General features: G+C 39.6%; 2 protein-coding genes across 7 annotated transcripts in view; one reads left to right on the forward strand and one right to left on the reverse strand.

The window, feature by feature from the left end:
- Nucleotides 1-16,184, forward strand: part of SPAG17 (sperm associated antigen 17) — a 254,867-nt gene that overhangs the window by 235,641 nt on the left and 3,042 nt on the right. For 3 of the 5 annotated variants that reach the window (XM_070367411.1, XM_070367415.1, XM_070367413.1), the window contains 2 exons: nt 139-283; nt 3,357-3,503. In XM_070367411.1, the coding sequence (XP_070223512.1) occupies nt 139-283; nt 3,357-3,496 (285 nt within the window). In that variant the 3' untranslated portion in view covers nt 3,497-3,503. Of the gene's footprint in view, nt 1-138; nt 284-3,356; nt 3,504-6,259; nt 7,380-7,810; nt 7,913-16,184 lie in introns of those variants that run through there. The other 2 variants (XR_011463620.1, XM_070367412.1) reach the window with 2 other exon arrangements.
- WDR3 (WD repeat domain 3) overlaps nt 12,540-16,184 on the reverse strand; it is a 38,850-nt gene continuing 35,205 nt past the window's right edge. For both annotated transcript variants that reach the window (XM_070367416.1, XM_005895281.3), the window contains exons 25-27: nt 15,414-15,542; nt 13,569-13,662; nt 12,540-13,273 (exon numbers count right to left, since the gene is read on the reverse strand). In XM_070367416.1, coding sequence (XP_070223517.1) covers nt 13,118-13,273; nt 13,569-13,662; nt 15,414-15,542 — 379 coding nt within the window. In that variant the 3' untranslated portion in view covers nt 12,540-13,117. The remainder of the gene's footprint in view (nt 13,274-13,568; nt 13,663-15,413; nt 15,543-16,184) is intronic.

The raw sequence follows: 16,184 nt of genomic DNA on the forward strand, positions 1-16,184 counted from the left end.
CTGAAACAGCAGTCATTCCTTTGGGCCAAATTGATAGATGAGGGAGCTAGATTGGAGAGTTTGAATAAGTTGCTCAAAATCATGTGAAAATTTTGAACTTCTGTATGTCTGATTCTAAAGCTTCATTGTGCATTTCAGGTGGCAGCTGGTTTGCAGGCAGATCTGAAAGTGGAGTTATTTGCCATGGCTGTTGGGGAGGATGGCGCCAAGGGATTGGCACACATCTCTCACAATATAGAGATTATGACTGAGCATGATGTCCTGTTCTTACCTGTGGAAGCAAATATCCTTTAAAGTTCAATTTGAGTCACCACATATAGTGTAAAAATTACATTTGAGCAAGGAGAACACAGAAGTCAAAATGGTGTTTCCCAATCCCCTCACATCTGCCCTCTGTAGCTTCATTTATTCTAGTTTTAAAACCACAGAGTTAAATTTCTTAGGACAAAGACTTGTTTCTTCATCTGTTTTTTGAAAGCATCTAGCAAAGTGCCTGACACATAGTACATGTAACTTTAAGTTGGATAAATCTCAATATTATTGGCCATCTCTGAGGTATCAAACAGTCAGAAATTTTTTAAAAAGCAAGTCTTTTGTCTTAAGAAAAAAACCTGGTCATCTTCTTGGGGGATAGGATATACCTTATTATAGAAACAGAATGAATAAGTATTGAATTACACATACATTCCTTCATATTGGTATCTCCTGTATATAGAATATATAGATACCAAGAACCTTTTATATGCCATGTACTGTATGAAATATTTTATCAAATATAAAAGTGAAAATTGAACTCTATCTTAAAAAGCTACATAAGCTGGTAGCAGGAATAAAATTTTCACACTTGATTCCTGTATTGTAACTCCAATAGTATGAATCATATACCACTTTGTATTATAGGTATATCTATTTGATATTTGAGCTGGGTCTTATAGAATACAAAAACTTTTGATGAAAAGAGACTTAGGAAGAATGAACAAAACTGTAGCAATAGGAAAGCTCCAATTGTTCAGGAGGGTAAGCAGGGAGTTCAATTTGTTGAGAGCTTAGAGTATTAGTAATATAGTGGCAAAGCTGGTTGGAATCAAGTTGTGGGAGATTTTGAATTCTTGGCTTAAACTTTATTATATAAGCAACACTGAATCATTGAAATTCTGATCGACTGGGTGATATAATCAGCATGTCTTTATAAAAATGAATTCATTGTTATCATACAGGCTGTGTTGAAGGAGAAGAGCTACTGGATATGCAACAAACCAGTAGAAGGTTCCTTCAGCAAGCCTTCAAGTGTAAGGACAAGAGCTATAGTGTGGCAACAGTAGAAGTGCAAGAGGGGCGTGGGTGAAAGGCCTCTGGCATGGGGTACTGTAAAACCTCAGCTGGGACCCCTTACGAAAAGGAAGTTAGAGGACATAGAGTTCACTGGCAAGGGTTGGGGTTCAGGGAATGAATCGTGGAGATTCGGGACTGGGTCTCAGTGGAGGAGTCAGAGTTGGAAATATAATAATTGTAATTGTCAGCTGCAGAAGTGGTGATAGAAAGTATGGGGGAAATGAGTAGAAATTTGGGTTTGTTTATGGAGCAGGAGAAAAAAAGAGAAGCCAGGAGAGAGAGAACAAGCAATTGGCAACATGTGAAATATCTCAAAGAATTTCAAGGAAAATATGGACACAGTTGACAGATGCTATGGAGATGTCAAGGAGGATTCTGATTTAAATAGAACCACTAGATTTTTGGGGACAAAAAACTGCAAAACATAAAGAATGGCTGAGTGTTGAGAAAGCAGAAATATTGAGTATGGATACACTTTCAATTTATTATTGAAGGAAAGAGCAAGAGAATATGGTGTCTCAGACTCGGGGAGGCAACAGAGCAAAGGGGAGATTTTCAGTTTAGTGTGGTATATTTCGTATGCTTGTAGGCTGGAAAGAATGGATCAGAAGAGAAATATTAAAAATATGTATAAGAGAACTGAGGCAGCAATATCCAAAAGAAGGCGAAAAGCTAATCAGGAGCAGAGCTGAAGGGTTAATCTTGGCAAGGGAGAGGGTAAAGATGGGCAAGGGAGAGAGTAAAGATGACCAAGGGTCTAGACATTCTAAGGTGAAAGAGAAATTAGGGGAAATTGTGTCAGGTGATCACGATTCAATAGAAGTGGAGTTGTATTCATTTGTTTATGGGCTTCCCAGGTGGTTCGGTGGTAAAGAACCTGCCTGCCAGTGCAAGAGACTCAAGAGATGTAAGTTCAATCCTTGGGTCAGGAAGATACCCTGGCAACCCACTCCAGTATTCTTTCCAGGAAAATCCTACAGACAGAGGATCCTGGTAGGCTACAGTGCAAGGCGTCACAGAGTCAAATATGACTTAGCAACTGAGCACGCATAGTTCATTCTTTCAAAGATCATAAGTATCCCTAATGTGCTAGGCATCAGGGGTACGGCAATGAACAAGAGACAAATCTCTGCCTTTATGTAGCTTGCATTCCAGTAGGAAGACAGACAATAGACAAAATAAGTGAAATGTGGACTCTAATGGTAATAAGTACAATGTAAGAAATAGAAAATGTAACATAAGAAAGGAAGCACATGGAGAAGGAAATGGCAACCCACTCCAGTATTCTTTCCTGGAAGATCTGATGGACAGAGGAGCCTGGTGGGCTACAGTCAATGCGGTTGCACAGAGTTAAACATAACTTAGAGACTAAACAACAGCAACAACATAGGAAAGGAAGTACAGGGAGTGTTAAGGACTAAAATTTAAAATGAGTAAATTTAAAAATCCTTCTCACTGAGAAGGATTTCCCCCCTCTGGGAATTATGTCCTCTTCACACAAGTTATTAGATGCTGAATCTAATAACTGAATCCCTGCTGATGACCACAGCATTTAAATAATTTTGCATTTATTCTAATAACATTTCTATTTCCTTGCTTACAGATTAGAGACGATCTGTCTGGCACAGAGAGATGGGAAAAGAGTTTTACTAAATCTTTAGTCTACTTCCAGGGTCAACAATGATAGTTCATAGCCCATTTCTCAAGATCTATTCCCTCCCCTTCACACCAAAAAAGCGTGAAATCTGCATGTTGGTGTGTTCTGGGACCTGGTTATGGTGACTGATGGTGCCTATAGAAAGGCCAGTCATGTAGCAGAGAAACATACACTAGAGGGCACCAGAGAAATTCCAGATCAATATCCATCCTTCATCCTCTAAGCTTGGCATATAGAATTTGCATTAAATAGAAAATACCTAAAAGTGATCTGATGATGCTAAAGATTCTAATTCTAAAATATTACCTGAGTTTGTGTATACAATTCATTTGTTCATGAAAATAATAGTCCTTAATGGGTATTTTACCAGTTTTAACAAGCAGCAATTATGATAAGAGACCAAAAGATTTTCCCCAGGGAAAAGAAAATCCCACGGTCCAGAGGATTTCTACAATTTCTTCCTCTGCACTCGGAGTCTTCATGTCCCGTAAAATTTCTCCACATTAGGAGTCAGGTAAGTAATACATTTGTAATTTGATTGTCATCCATTCAAATTTGAGGCCATAGACCTCACATTTGTTCTCATCTTCATTCAGCCAGCAACCACTGAGCCACTTAGTCTGGTGGAATTAAAATACTTGTTTCTAATAATAACAGCTACCCATTTATACTCATTATCCATCTAATCCTCATACTATCTACAAGGTAGATATTCCCCCACTTTATAAATAAGGAAACTCAGGCTCAGAGAATCTTGAAGAAGTAAAAAACCTAACTTACTTCAGTGTGATTCTAAAGTTTATTCTTTCAAGTGCTATTTTTGACATTGATCTGACTTTCCAAGGGTAGGAACATCAACAGCAGGATGCCCTTCTGTACTTGAGAATTTACAGTTAGGTCAGTGGTTCTTACATTTTTTGGACTCAAAGACTCCTTATGTGCTGTGCTTAGTCTCTCAGTCATGTCCGACTCTGCAACCCCGTGGACTACAGCCCGCCAGCCTCCTCTGTCCCTGGGGATTCTCCAGGCAGGAATACTGGAGTGGGTTGCCATGCCCTCCTCCAGGGGATCTTCCCAACCTAGGGCTCAAACCCAGGTCTCCCGCTTGCAGGTGGATTCTGTACTGTCTGAGCCTCCAGGGAAGCCTATATACATATACTTACATATGTATATATGGCTGTGCTGGGTCTTCATTGCTACACAGTTTTTCCCTAGCTGTGGCAAGCAGGGGCTACTGTCCAGCTGTGGCACATGGGCTTTTTATTGTGGTGGTGTCTCTCGTTGCAGAGCACAGACCCTAGAGCACAAGGGCTTCATTTGTTTCGGTTCCCAGGCCCTAGAGTGCAGGCTCAGAAGTTGTGGTGCAAGGGCTTAATTGTTCTGTGGCATGTGGGATCTTCCTGGACCAGGGATCAAACCTGTGTCTCCTGCATTGGCAAGCAGATTCTTTACCACTGAGCCACCAAGGAAGCCCTCCTTATGTATTCTTAAAAATGAATGAGCTTTTGTTTGCTGGAAGATTTTTGATTACAGTTTCAATTTCCGTGCTTGTGATGGGTCTGTTAAGATTTTCTATTTCTTCCTGGTCCAGTTTTGGAAAGTTGTACTTTTCTAAGAATTTGTCCATTTCTTCCACGTTGTCCATTTTATTGGCATATAATTGTTGATAGTAGTCTCTTATGATCCTTTGTATTTCTGTGTTGTCTGTTGTGATCTCTCCATTTTCATTTCTAATTTTATTGATTTGATTTTTCTCCCTTTGTTTCTTGATGAGTCTGGCTAATGGTTTGTCAATTTTATTTATCCTTTCAAAGAACCAGCTTTTGGCTTTGTTGATTTTTGCTATGTTCTCTTTTGTTTCTTTTGCATTTATTTCTGCCCTAATTTTTAAGATTTCTTTCCTTCTACTAACCCTGGGGTTCTTCATTTCTTCCTTTTCTAGTTGCTTTAGGTGTAGGGTTAGGTTATTTATTTGACTTTTTTCTTGTTTCTTTAGGTATGCCTGTATTGCTATGAACTTTCCCCTTAGGACTGCTTTTAAAGTGTCCCACAGGTTTTGAGTTGTTGTGTTTTCATTTTCATTAGTTTCTATGCAAATTTTGATTTCTTTTTGATTTCTTCTGTGATTTGTTGTTTATTCAGCAGGGTGTTGTTCATCCTCCATATGTTGGAATTTTTAATAGTTTTTCTCCTGTAATTGAGATCTAATCTTACTGCATTATGGTCAGAAAAGATGCTTGGAATGATTTCTATTTTTTTTAATTTACCAAGGCTAGATTTATGGCCCAGGATGTGATCTATCCTGGAGAAGGTTCCATGTGCACTTGAGAAAAAGGTGAAATTCATTGTTTTGGGATGAAATGTCCTATAGATATCAATTAGGTCTAACTGGTCTATTGTATTGTTTAACGTTTGTGTTTCCTTGTTAATTTTCTGTTTAGTTGATCTATCCATAGGTGTGAGTGGGGTATTAAAGTCTCCCACTATTATTGTGTTATTGTTAATTTCTCCTTTCATACTTGTTAGCATTTGTCTTACATATTGTGGCGCTCCCGTGTTGGGTGCATATATATTTATAATTGTTATATCTTCTTCTTGGATTGATCCTTTGACAATTATGTAGTGACCATCTTTGTCTCTTTTCACAGCCTTTAAAGTCTATTTTATCTGATATGAGTATTGCTACTCCTGCTTTCTTTTGGTCCCTATTTGCATGGAAAATCTTTTTCCAGCCCTTCACTTTCAGTCTGTATGTGTCCCCTGTTTTGAGGTGGGTCTCTTGTAGACAACATATGTAGGGGTCTTGTTTTTGTCTCCATTCAGCCAGTCTTTGTCTTTTGGTTGGGGCATTCAACCCATTTACGTTTAAGGTAGTTACTGATAAGTATGATCCCGTTGCCATTTACTTTGTTTTGGGTTCGAGTTTATACACTGTTTTTGTGTTTCCTGTCTAGAGAATATCCTTTAGTATTTGTTGGAGAGCTGGTTTGGTGGTGCTGAATTCTCTCAGCTTTTGCTTGTCTGAGAAGCTTTTGATTTCTCCTTCATATTTGAATGAGATCCTTGCTGGGTACAATAATCTGGGCTATACGTTATTTTCTTTCATCACTTTAAGTATGTCTTGCCATTCCCTCCTGGCTTGAAGAGTTTCTATTGAAAGATCAGCTGTTATCCTTATGGGAATTCCCTTGTGTGTTATCCGCAAATCAATCAATGTTATACACCACATTAACAAATTGAAAAACAAAAACCATATGATTATCTCAATAGATGCAGAGAAAGCCTTCGACAAAATTCAACATCCATTTATGATAAGAACTCTCCAGAAAGCAGGAATAGAAGGAACATACTTCAATATAATAAAAGCTATATATGACAAACCCACAGCAAACATTATCCTCAATGGTGAAAAATTGAAAGCATTTCCTCTAAAGTCAGGAACAAGACAAGGGTGCCCACTTTCACCATTACTATTCAACATAGTTTTGGAAGTTTTGACCACAGGAATCAGAGCAGAAAAAGAAATAAAAGGAATCCAAATTGGAAAAGAAGAAGTAAAACTCTCACTGTTTGCAGATGACATGATCCTTTACATAGAAAACCCTAAAGACTCCACCAGAAAATTACTAGAACTAATCAATGATTATAGTAAAGTTGCAGGATATAAAATCAACACACAGAAATCCCTTGCATTCCTATACACTAATAATGAGAAAACTGAAAGAGAAATTAAGGAAACAATTCCATTCACCATTGCAACGGAAAGAATAAAATACTTAGGAATATATCTACCTAAAGAAACTAAAGACCTATATATAGAAAACTATAAAACACTGGTGAAAGAAATCAAAGAGGACACTAATAGATGGAGAAATATACCATGTTCATGGATTGGAAGAATCAATATAGGGAAAATGAGTATACTACCCAAAGCAATTTATAGATTCAATGCAATCCCTATCAAGCTACCAATGGTATTCTTCACAGAGCTAGAACAAATAATTTCACAATTTGTATGGAAATACAAAAAACCTCGAATAGCCAAAGCAATCTTGAGAAAGAAGAATGGAACTGGAGGAATCAACCTACCTGACTTCAGGCTCTATTACAAAGCCACAGTTATCAAGACAGTTTGGTACTGGCACAAAGACAGAAATATTGATCAATGGAACAAGTGGATGAAACTAGAACCTATTATACAGTGAAGTAAGCCAGAAAGAAAAACACCAATACAGTATACTAACGCATATATATGGAATTTAGAAAGATGGTAACAATAACCCTGTGTACGAGACGGCAAAAGAGACACTGATGTATAGATCAGTCTTATGGACTCTGTGGGAGAGGGAGAGGGTGGGGAGATTTGGGAGAATAGCATTGAAACATGTATAATATCATGTATGAAATAAGTCGCCAGTCCAGGTTTGATGCACGGTACTGGATGCTTGGGGCTGGTGCACTGGGACGACCCAGAGGGAGGGTAGGGGAGGGAGGAGGGTGGAGGGTTCAGGATGGGGAACGCGGGTATACCTGTGGCAGATTCATTTCGATATTTGGCAAAACTAATACAATATTGTAAAGTTTAAAAATAAAAAAAAAAAAAAAAAAAAGAATGAGGATCCCCCAAAGCTTTTGTTTATGTGGGTCATTTTTTATCAGTATTTACCATATTAGAATTAAAACTGGGAAAACCTTAAAACTTATATTTTAAAAAAAGTTCATTACTGTAAATAAATTGTTAATGAAAAATAACTTTTCCAAACAAAAGTTAATAAGGGGAAGATTAAATTTTGGCAAATCTTTTAATGTTTGGCTCAACAGAACATAGCTGGATTCTCACAGCTGCTCTGTCTTCAATCTGTCACCATATCACACATTGCAGAGTCTCTGGAAGACTCCACTGTATAGTCATGAGAGAAAAAGGTCAGTAACATCTTGCTTTTGTTTCTTAGGACTGCTGTAACAAATCTGTATTTGTTGCCCAAGGCTGCTATAACTAAGTACCACAGACCAGGTGACTTAAAACAGCGGGTATTTCTTCTCTTGCAGTTTGGGAAGCCAGACGATTGGAATCGAGGTGTGAGCAGGGTTGGTTCTTCTGTAGCCTCTGAGGGAGAACTTGTTCTATGACCTTAACTTCTGCTGGTTCCCCGCAATCCTTGGTGTTCCTCAGCCTATAACGCACCACTCTCATCTTTGCCTGTCTCCAGTGGCATTCTTCCCTTTGTGTTTCTATACCTCTCTCCTCATAGGATCAACAGTCATATGACTTAAAGTGTTAGTCTCTTTGCGACCCCATGGACTGTAGCCTGCCAGGCTCCTCAGTCCACGGGCTTCTCCAGGCAATACTGGAGTGAGTTGCCATCTCCTTCTCCAGGGGATCTTCCCGACCCAGGGATCAAACCTGAGTCTCCTGCACTGCAGGCAGACTCTTTACTGTGTGAGCCACCAGGGGCTCCTCATTGGATGAAGGGGCTACCCTCATCTTGAATGGGCTTCCCAAGTGGCACTAGTGGTAAAGAACCCACCTGCCAATGCAGGAGACACAAGAGAGGTAGGTTTGATCCCTGGATAAGGAAGATCCCCTGGAGGAGGAAATGGTAACCCACTCCACTCTTCTTGGCTGGAGAATCCTACAGACAGAGGAGCCTGGCAGGCTACAGTCCATGGGGTCACAAAGAGTCAGACACGACTGAAGCGACTTAGCAGGCATGCATGCACTTGAATAAGATAAGGCTTCATCTTAACTTGATTGCATCTGTAAAGACCCTATTTACAAATAAGGTCACATTCATCGGTCCCTGGTAGACGTGCGTTTTGTGGGGACAAACTCAATATAGTCTACCCTCTGGTCCCCCAAAATTCACATCCACCTCACATGCAAAATACACTCAGTCCATCCCAACACTCCCCAAATCCTTCACCTATCCTGGTGTCCTCTCCATTTGCAGACCTGTGAAACTCAGAAACAAGTCGTCTGCTTGCAAAATACTATATTTGCAATATAACATTTGGGATAACATAAGAAGACATTCTCCTTTTAAAAAGAGAAGATGCAAAGAATTAAGCTATCACCAGGCTACGTGTTTGCAATGCTCAGGGCAGATTTGCTGAGGTTTCAGAGTATGAACACAATCATTTATGTCTTGAGCTGCGCTCTGGGCCAGGGCCTTACCCAGCCCCACCCTCTGGACCCTCAGAGGCTGTTTGGGTCCCACCCTCTGTCCTTAGCCCGATAAAGTATTATCCTCTGGGCAGCCCGCTTTCTGCTTATAGAAGCCCAGAAGTCTGGCAGCCTCCCTTCATTTCCTGCCTCTGGCCCCCAAGCCAAGCAGGCAGTGTTTCTGCTGACAGAACATTCTCTGAAGTTTTCATTGTCAAGGGGCTCCACACCATTAGGTGTGAGGGCTCTCCACAGGTCTTTCCTCAAGTCTCACCTCTGTTCCTGGCTTCTGCTGAGATGGCTGATGGTACTCATCTTGGTCACAAACCTGTTTTTCCACCAGGCTTTCCAGTTAAACCTTAGATAAACTCTTCAGAGTGTACCTTAGCATATCTTACAATATGGACAGGCTGTGAATTTCCCGAATCATCATGTTCAGGTTCCTTTTTGCTGACCATTTACTTCCTCAATTTATCTCTTTCCTCTTGCATTTTACTATAAGCAGCAAGAAATCAGGACACATCTTCCATATTTTGCTTGGAAACTTCAACCTAAAATACAATTTCATTGTTTATAAGTTCTACTTTTTATCCAAAAGCAGAAGACAATTCAGCCAAGTTTTCTGCCACATGGTAACAAGGATCTCTCTTCCTCCACTGTCCAATAATATGTTGTTTCCATCTGAGAGCTTACCAAAAACACCTTTCATGTTCATATTTCTACCAACAGTCTGTTTACAATACAGAAATTCTCTAAGATGCCTGAAGTGTTCTTTACTGTCCCTATCCCTTCCTTCTGAACCTGTATCAAAATTGCTTTTAATATCCATTATTTCTACCAGCAGTCTTTTCAAGGTAATCTATTAATAGAACTTTTCTATCATGCAGCTCAAAATAATTTCAGCTTTCACCCATTGCTTGATTCCAAAGCCATTTCCACATTTTTAGGTATTTGTTAAAGCAGCACCTCACTTCCCAGTACCAAAATCTGTTACTAGTTTCCTGGGTGTGCGTGATAAGTCACTTCAGTTGTGTGCGACTCTTTGTGAGCCTATGGACTGATACATTTTTTGTGTATTTTTGCACATGGTTATTTGTTAGAGAATGTTTTATAAATAACTTAATTCCAAATAGTCAGTCATGTTTGACTCTTTGTGACCCCATGGGCTGTAGCAGGCTCCTCTGTCCATGGAGATTCTCCAGGTAGTACTGGAGTGGGCTGCCATTTCCTTCTCCTTAATTCCAAATGTCACATTTATAGGTTTCGGGTAGACATGAATTTCTGGAGGACACTATTATCATTTTAAAATATTTTTGACCATGCAGATGATTCTCAAAAGGGTCTTCAGACCCTAAAGGTCTGGGAACATTCTTTAGAAACCACTGATTAAGGTGTGGTTTATCTTGGTTCTAGTCCATGACTTTCAGAAGTTACCCTAAACTAAAAAGTGATGAAGTCTGAAACTCTAGCTGGACCATTCTGAAAACTACAGCACAGCTTTCCAATATTCATAATGCCTGTTAGCACCAATCTATCAAAAGTAATGACATGAGTGTACCTAATAGAAATGTCTTAAATGGTACGTCTTTATGCTTCTTTGTTCATATTATCAGTTAATGATATTAACGGAAGTACAATGAGTATCTTTTAAATACCTATTGTAAAGATTCTGTGATATCTGACAGAAAACGTTTTCATCTATTTCTTCCCAATCTTTTCTACCTATTGGCATCATTATATAGTTTTATATTGTATATGTCTCAAACAGAAAAAGTAACATATTCTGTGTGTTTCTACTCTGAGCCAGTGGTAAGTACTCCAGCTATCTGTTATCAAAACATCATGAATGCTTATTGCTTTAAGATACTAAGCTATACATTTCTCCATAACTCAGTAACTTAAAGCAACAGACACTCCTGATCTAGCTTGTGTGGGTAAGGAATACAGGCATATAGCTGTTGTTACTGTGGCTCAACTAGGGGTGAATCTGCTTTCAGCTCACTCACTCAGTGGCAGGATGCAGTTCCTTGCAGGCAGTTAGAAGGAGGACCTCAGTCCCTCACGGCTGGTGTCAGGAGACTGCTCTCAGGGCATTTCACAATAGGCAACTTATGTTTACTAGAGCGATCAAGAAGATCTGAGAGCGTGTGAGCACAGCATAATTCAGGGTGTTAATAACCTAACCTTGGAAGAGATATCCTATTACATTTATTCTATTCTTTAGAAGCAGGTCAACAGGTCCAGCCTATGCTTAAAGGGTAGGAATTATCCAACGGCAGCTAGCACTTGGCCTAACAAGGGATGGGCCAGTGACTGCTGTATATATCAGAGCTGCTTCCATCCCCTAACCTCAGAAATAGTGACAGGACTTAGAATATAAGATGTTATCCTTAAGAGCGTTAGTCTTATCTCAAAACCCAGGCTCTTATGAGGAAAGGGATGTATTGTATATACTGTTTGCAGTGTGTGCATTCTCAGTTGTGTGTGACTCTTTGTGACCCCATAGACTGCAGCCCGCCAGACTCCTCTGTCCATGGAATTCTCCAGGCCAGAATACTACAATGGGTGGCCATTTCCTCCTCCAGGGGCTCTTCCCAACCCAAGGATGGAAGCTGTGCCTCCTGCATTGGCAGGTGGATTCACTGAGCCACAGGGAAGCCTGTTTGTAGACTAGGTGCTTCTTCCTGAGCTCCTGCCTCATCTGCCCAGGAAAGGCTGTACAGATGGGTGAGTGGAACCCTAGATCCCAGTGACAGACACCACTGTCTCCTTGGTCACTGCCCTAGGTGCTCAGCTAGATTTCTTTGGGGTGAATGTGATTTATGATACTTGTCATTGAGAAACACTTTAAGTAATTCCTCTTTCTGGTGGTAGGAATAACTGCCTAAAAGGTTGATTCCTCAGAGTGGAATGCACCTAGAATCCATCACACTGTCTATCCTCCTGCCTTTTCACGGTGAAGTCTCAGGAACTCTATGCCTAAATTCTTTTTACTCTCATTGTTTAAAAAAAAAATAGTACTATTCAATTCCTTACTTCAGTTCAGTGACTGTGTTAACACTTAGGAACAATAATAGGCGTGTGGTTTAGGAGAGATAGGAACTGCGTCCGAGATTGACAAGAAAATGGTAGTACTACAACATAGTAATCTAGATGAAATGGACAAATTCATAGAAACATACAACTACTTAAACAGACTCAAAAAGATAGTGAAAATCTGCACTGATTTCTAACAAGGAGATCCAGTTAGTGATTTAAAAACTTCCCACAAAGAAAAGCCCAGCCCCAAAGGTATGTGTCCATTTCCTTTCCTAAAACACTGCCACCTCCCCACCACGAAGATATATATACAGCATACTAGTCACCCAAAAAGCACAGCCAGGTATCTCAGGTTGACTGCTCTTTAATTACAAACAAGTACTTAGAGGAATAGAAATAGCAATTAGGATCGTCTTATATAACGACAAAACAACCTGCAAGAGGTTAAGTTTAAGGAGGCTGTTCCAGGTAACTTTTATGGTCCCTTTTGGCTCTGAAAGTTCAAGACTTACATTTATGGGCAGAAGGTGATCAATATCATACCTGACTATCTCAGTGGGCTATAAAACCTAATCTGGAGAGGTAACAAATTACTCATCAAATCTTCTGACATAAATAAGGAAACATTTTGAAATGTTAAAGTTTCAACTTTAGTGAAACAATACCTAATTTAAAAAATTCTCTGCTTCCTGCTAGACTATAAAGGGCATGCCTCTTAGAGGGCTCCCCATTCAGAGCACAGATTTTAAACTAGTCTGTTTCAATCCAAGACACTCCTATGCTGAAATTCCTTCAGGCAGAGCTGGGAAATACATCATGTGATATCACCTCTACAACATGATAATCTCTTGAATATTACACCAACGCTACCGTTGCTTAGTTTGAAGTCCTTCTCAAGCAAAAGTTGGAAAAGGCACATTTTAGTTTTAAGTCACTGTTAAAATTAGCTTCTCCCTCTTTTTCCTCTTCCTCTTCTTTTCTTCCAAGTGGCTGGTAGCATCAGCAAAAAACATAACTTCACTTTTCGCTTCACATTCCCTCTTGAGATAATCGAGACCTGCCATGTTAAAGCCAATAACATCCTGAGGAAGAATAGAAGAGAGATTAAACGAACTTCCCCTCACTTCAGTTCAGTGTCATAGCTATGTGAGTCAGAGGAACCAAAGCTTCATGTGTTGCTACCCATCCCTCCCTAAGGTCTTTTCTTGTCTTTTTTCCTTATGTCTACCAGCTCCAACAAAAACCTCATTTAAATATGTATATACGTCAGGTCAGTATCACACAAGACTGGGCACAACACACCATGCTAGTTGTAAGTCACATATACACTAGGATTTCCCCTTCTTATTCTACGGCTACCTCTACAAAGATACTTACCCGGACTTGGTTGACTTTTGAAATGGTTGTTTCCTTTAATTTTTCAATCACTGGCACAAGCATTTGGTTGCTAGTGATCTGGCCAAAGTGAATCCTAATAGAAAAACAACACCAAGCATTGTCACAAAGAATAGTGGTTTTGGCTACACCTCCTAGAACCAGCAACAAAACAATATCAAAGCAAAAAAAAAAAAAAATCATTTCACCCATCATGGGAATATAGAAATGCTTCTAGCAAAAAGGGCTAAAGAAGTTTCTTCCCTACTATTCAGTTCTATCTAATAATTTTAAAACCTAGTATCCTAACATCTAAAAAGCTGACTTTTCCCAGCAATCTATCAAATGGCCACAGATTTTTAACAACAGTATCCTATGGGGATTTCAGAGGGAAAATGAGCCTTCTAAGAAACACTAACTCAAAGATTTATATTTCAGCAAAAAAAAAAAAAAAGAGAGAGAGATGATCAAACTCTGACCAAGAGTACCAACATGCCCTGGATGACTTCATGCTTTTTAACTTCCACACTCACCCTCATTCACAGCTGTGACCTGCCATATCTACTTGCGAGATAGCACCCATCTACAACCCCAATATGCTAGAAATATTCAGTGTTTCTCTTAGAATCAGTGACCCTGATTCAACATATGCCATAGCAATGAGAAATACACTGTAGATATGTATATCTTCATTTGCTACTATCCTGAAAGAAAAAAAAAGGAATGAAGGGTTAAGGTTTATGAAAAAAAAATGCCAATTTACCAAGTACATCATTTTCTTTTAATTAATTGGTATTGGCTGAGCAGTTTCTACTGTTTTCCTAACAGCATTTTAGGGAATGTTCAAATTTGCCAATATTCCTGTTCTCTTATACAAGGGCTTGAGACTGGGGGACAGAGTGGGAGATAAGAATGTATTGTGTGTGTGGGCTATTCACTCAGTCATGTCTGACTTTCCATGACCCCATGGAGTCCAGTCCACCAGGCTCCCCTGTCCATGGGCTTCTCCAGGCAAGAATACTGGAGTGGGCTGCCATTTCCTTTACCAAGAATATACTAAGCCTTTGTAAATACATTTTTCCTCTGTTACATATTTAATACAAATTCTATTTAAGAATATAATGTAACAAACATTTTCTTTGTTTCTTGAGTGCTTAGTTGCTCAGTTGCGTCCGACTCTTTGCGATTCCACGGACTGCAGCCTGCCAGGGCCCTCTGTCCGTGGAGTTTCCCAGGCAAGAATACTGGAATGTGTAGCCATTCCCTCTCCAGGGCATCTTCACAACTCAGGGACTGAAGCCAGGTCTGCTGCATTGCAGGCAGATCCTTTATTATCCAAGCTACTGGGAAGCAGTTATGTTTCTTAGTTCCCTCCAAATACGCCACTGCTCTTCCATTTGCATTTGTAGAGGCCTGGGAAATAAGCTGACTGCTCCTTAAAATTCCGTTATGGAAACAAAACCAAACCATTTAGTTTAAACTCAACAGTTAGAAACACCACTGAAGGAGACTGGTCATTCAGGGATGGGCTTTCAGCACCCTACCCAGAACCAGGGCCACTGCCTTAGACTGTAACTTGGAGACCTCCGCCTGCCTGGGCATCCTGAGCAGCGTAGTACCTCCTGGTACTTCAAGAGGTGGGTCATCACTGTCGGCACTTTAGGAGCAAGACTGACCACCAAAGGGTAAGAAATAATCTGTGCTGGCCAGCACTGAAATTCCTAACAGTCTCTGAAACTGAAGTGTCACATTTATTAATTGCAAAGCATGGAGAGGGCTTCAGGTGAGGCACTACTGGAGGGGTTATGCTCATGAGACATATGATGTTCTTCTGGGAAAGGACGTTACCTGAGGAGAAAGAAGAGGCACCTACACAGGAGTTCAATATCGGAGCCCTGCTGGATGAATTCATTAAAGAGCCTGAGAATGTCTGGAACGTAAGAGAAAGGCAGCACGAGGAGAGATTCTTCCAGCTCGCTGGAGAGGGAAAAATAAACATTAAAAATGTCACGTTTCTTTACATGGTCAATTTAAAAATCTTTTCCCCTCCAATTTTTTTCTTCTCCTTTTATGTACTTCAACAGATCTTACCCATCCAGAGTTATCATCTGCATTATGGATGGCTCTCTCTTATCATGTTTTATTTTTCTTATATTTAGTATTTTAACCTAGTTGATGCATTTTGGTCCATGAGTGTAGGAGAATCTTTTTTTCTTTCAGATAACTCATTTCTTCAGAGCTTTTTATTGAATATCCTATCTTTGTATGATACTTCTTTTACCATTGATTGAGTCCTTCCATATGACAGAGCCTGCGTCAGGGCTTTAGAGTCCGTTTTGATGATTGATTCTGACAATCCTGTACTGTTTCAATTTTGTTGTTTTTATAGTTCTTTAATCTCTTTCTTATTCTGGGTTGGTTTGTTTATTTTTCTTGAGCTAGTTATCATTCCATCGATTCCAATTAGAATTCTCAAGAGGCTTTGAATTGGGATCACAAATCTATAGATTAGCTTAAGAAAAACTAAATCTTTAAACACAGAGTCTTCCCATCTATGAATGCACCCTACCTCCATTAATCTAAATTCTACTTTACATTTCTCTAGCAAAGTTTCATTAT

The sequence above is a fragment of the Bos mutus genome, chromosome 3 (assembly GCF_027580195.1).
Source record: "Bos mutus isolate GX-2022 chromosome 3, NWIPB_WYAK_1.1, whole genome shotgun sequence".
In the NCBI taxonomy this organism is placed as follows: Eukaryota; Metazoa; Chordata; class Mammalia; order Artiodactyla; family Bovidae; genus Bos; species Bos mutus.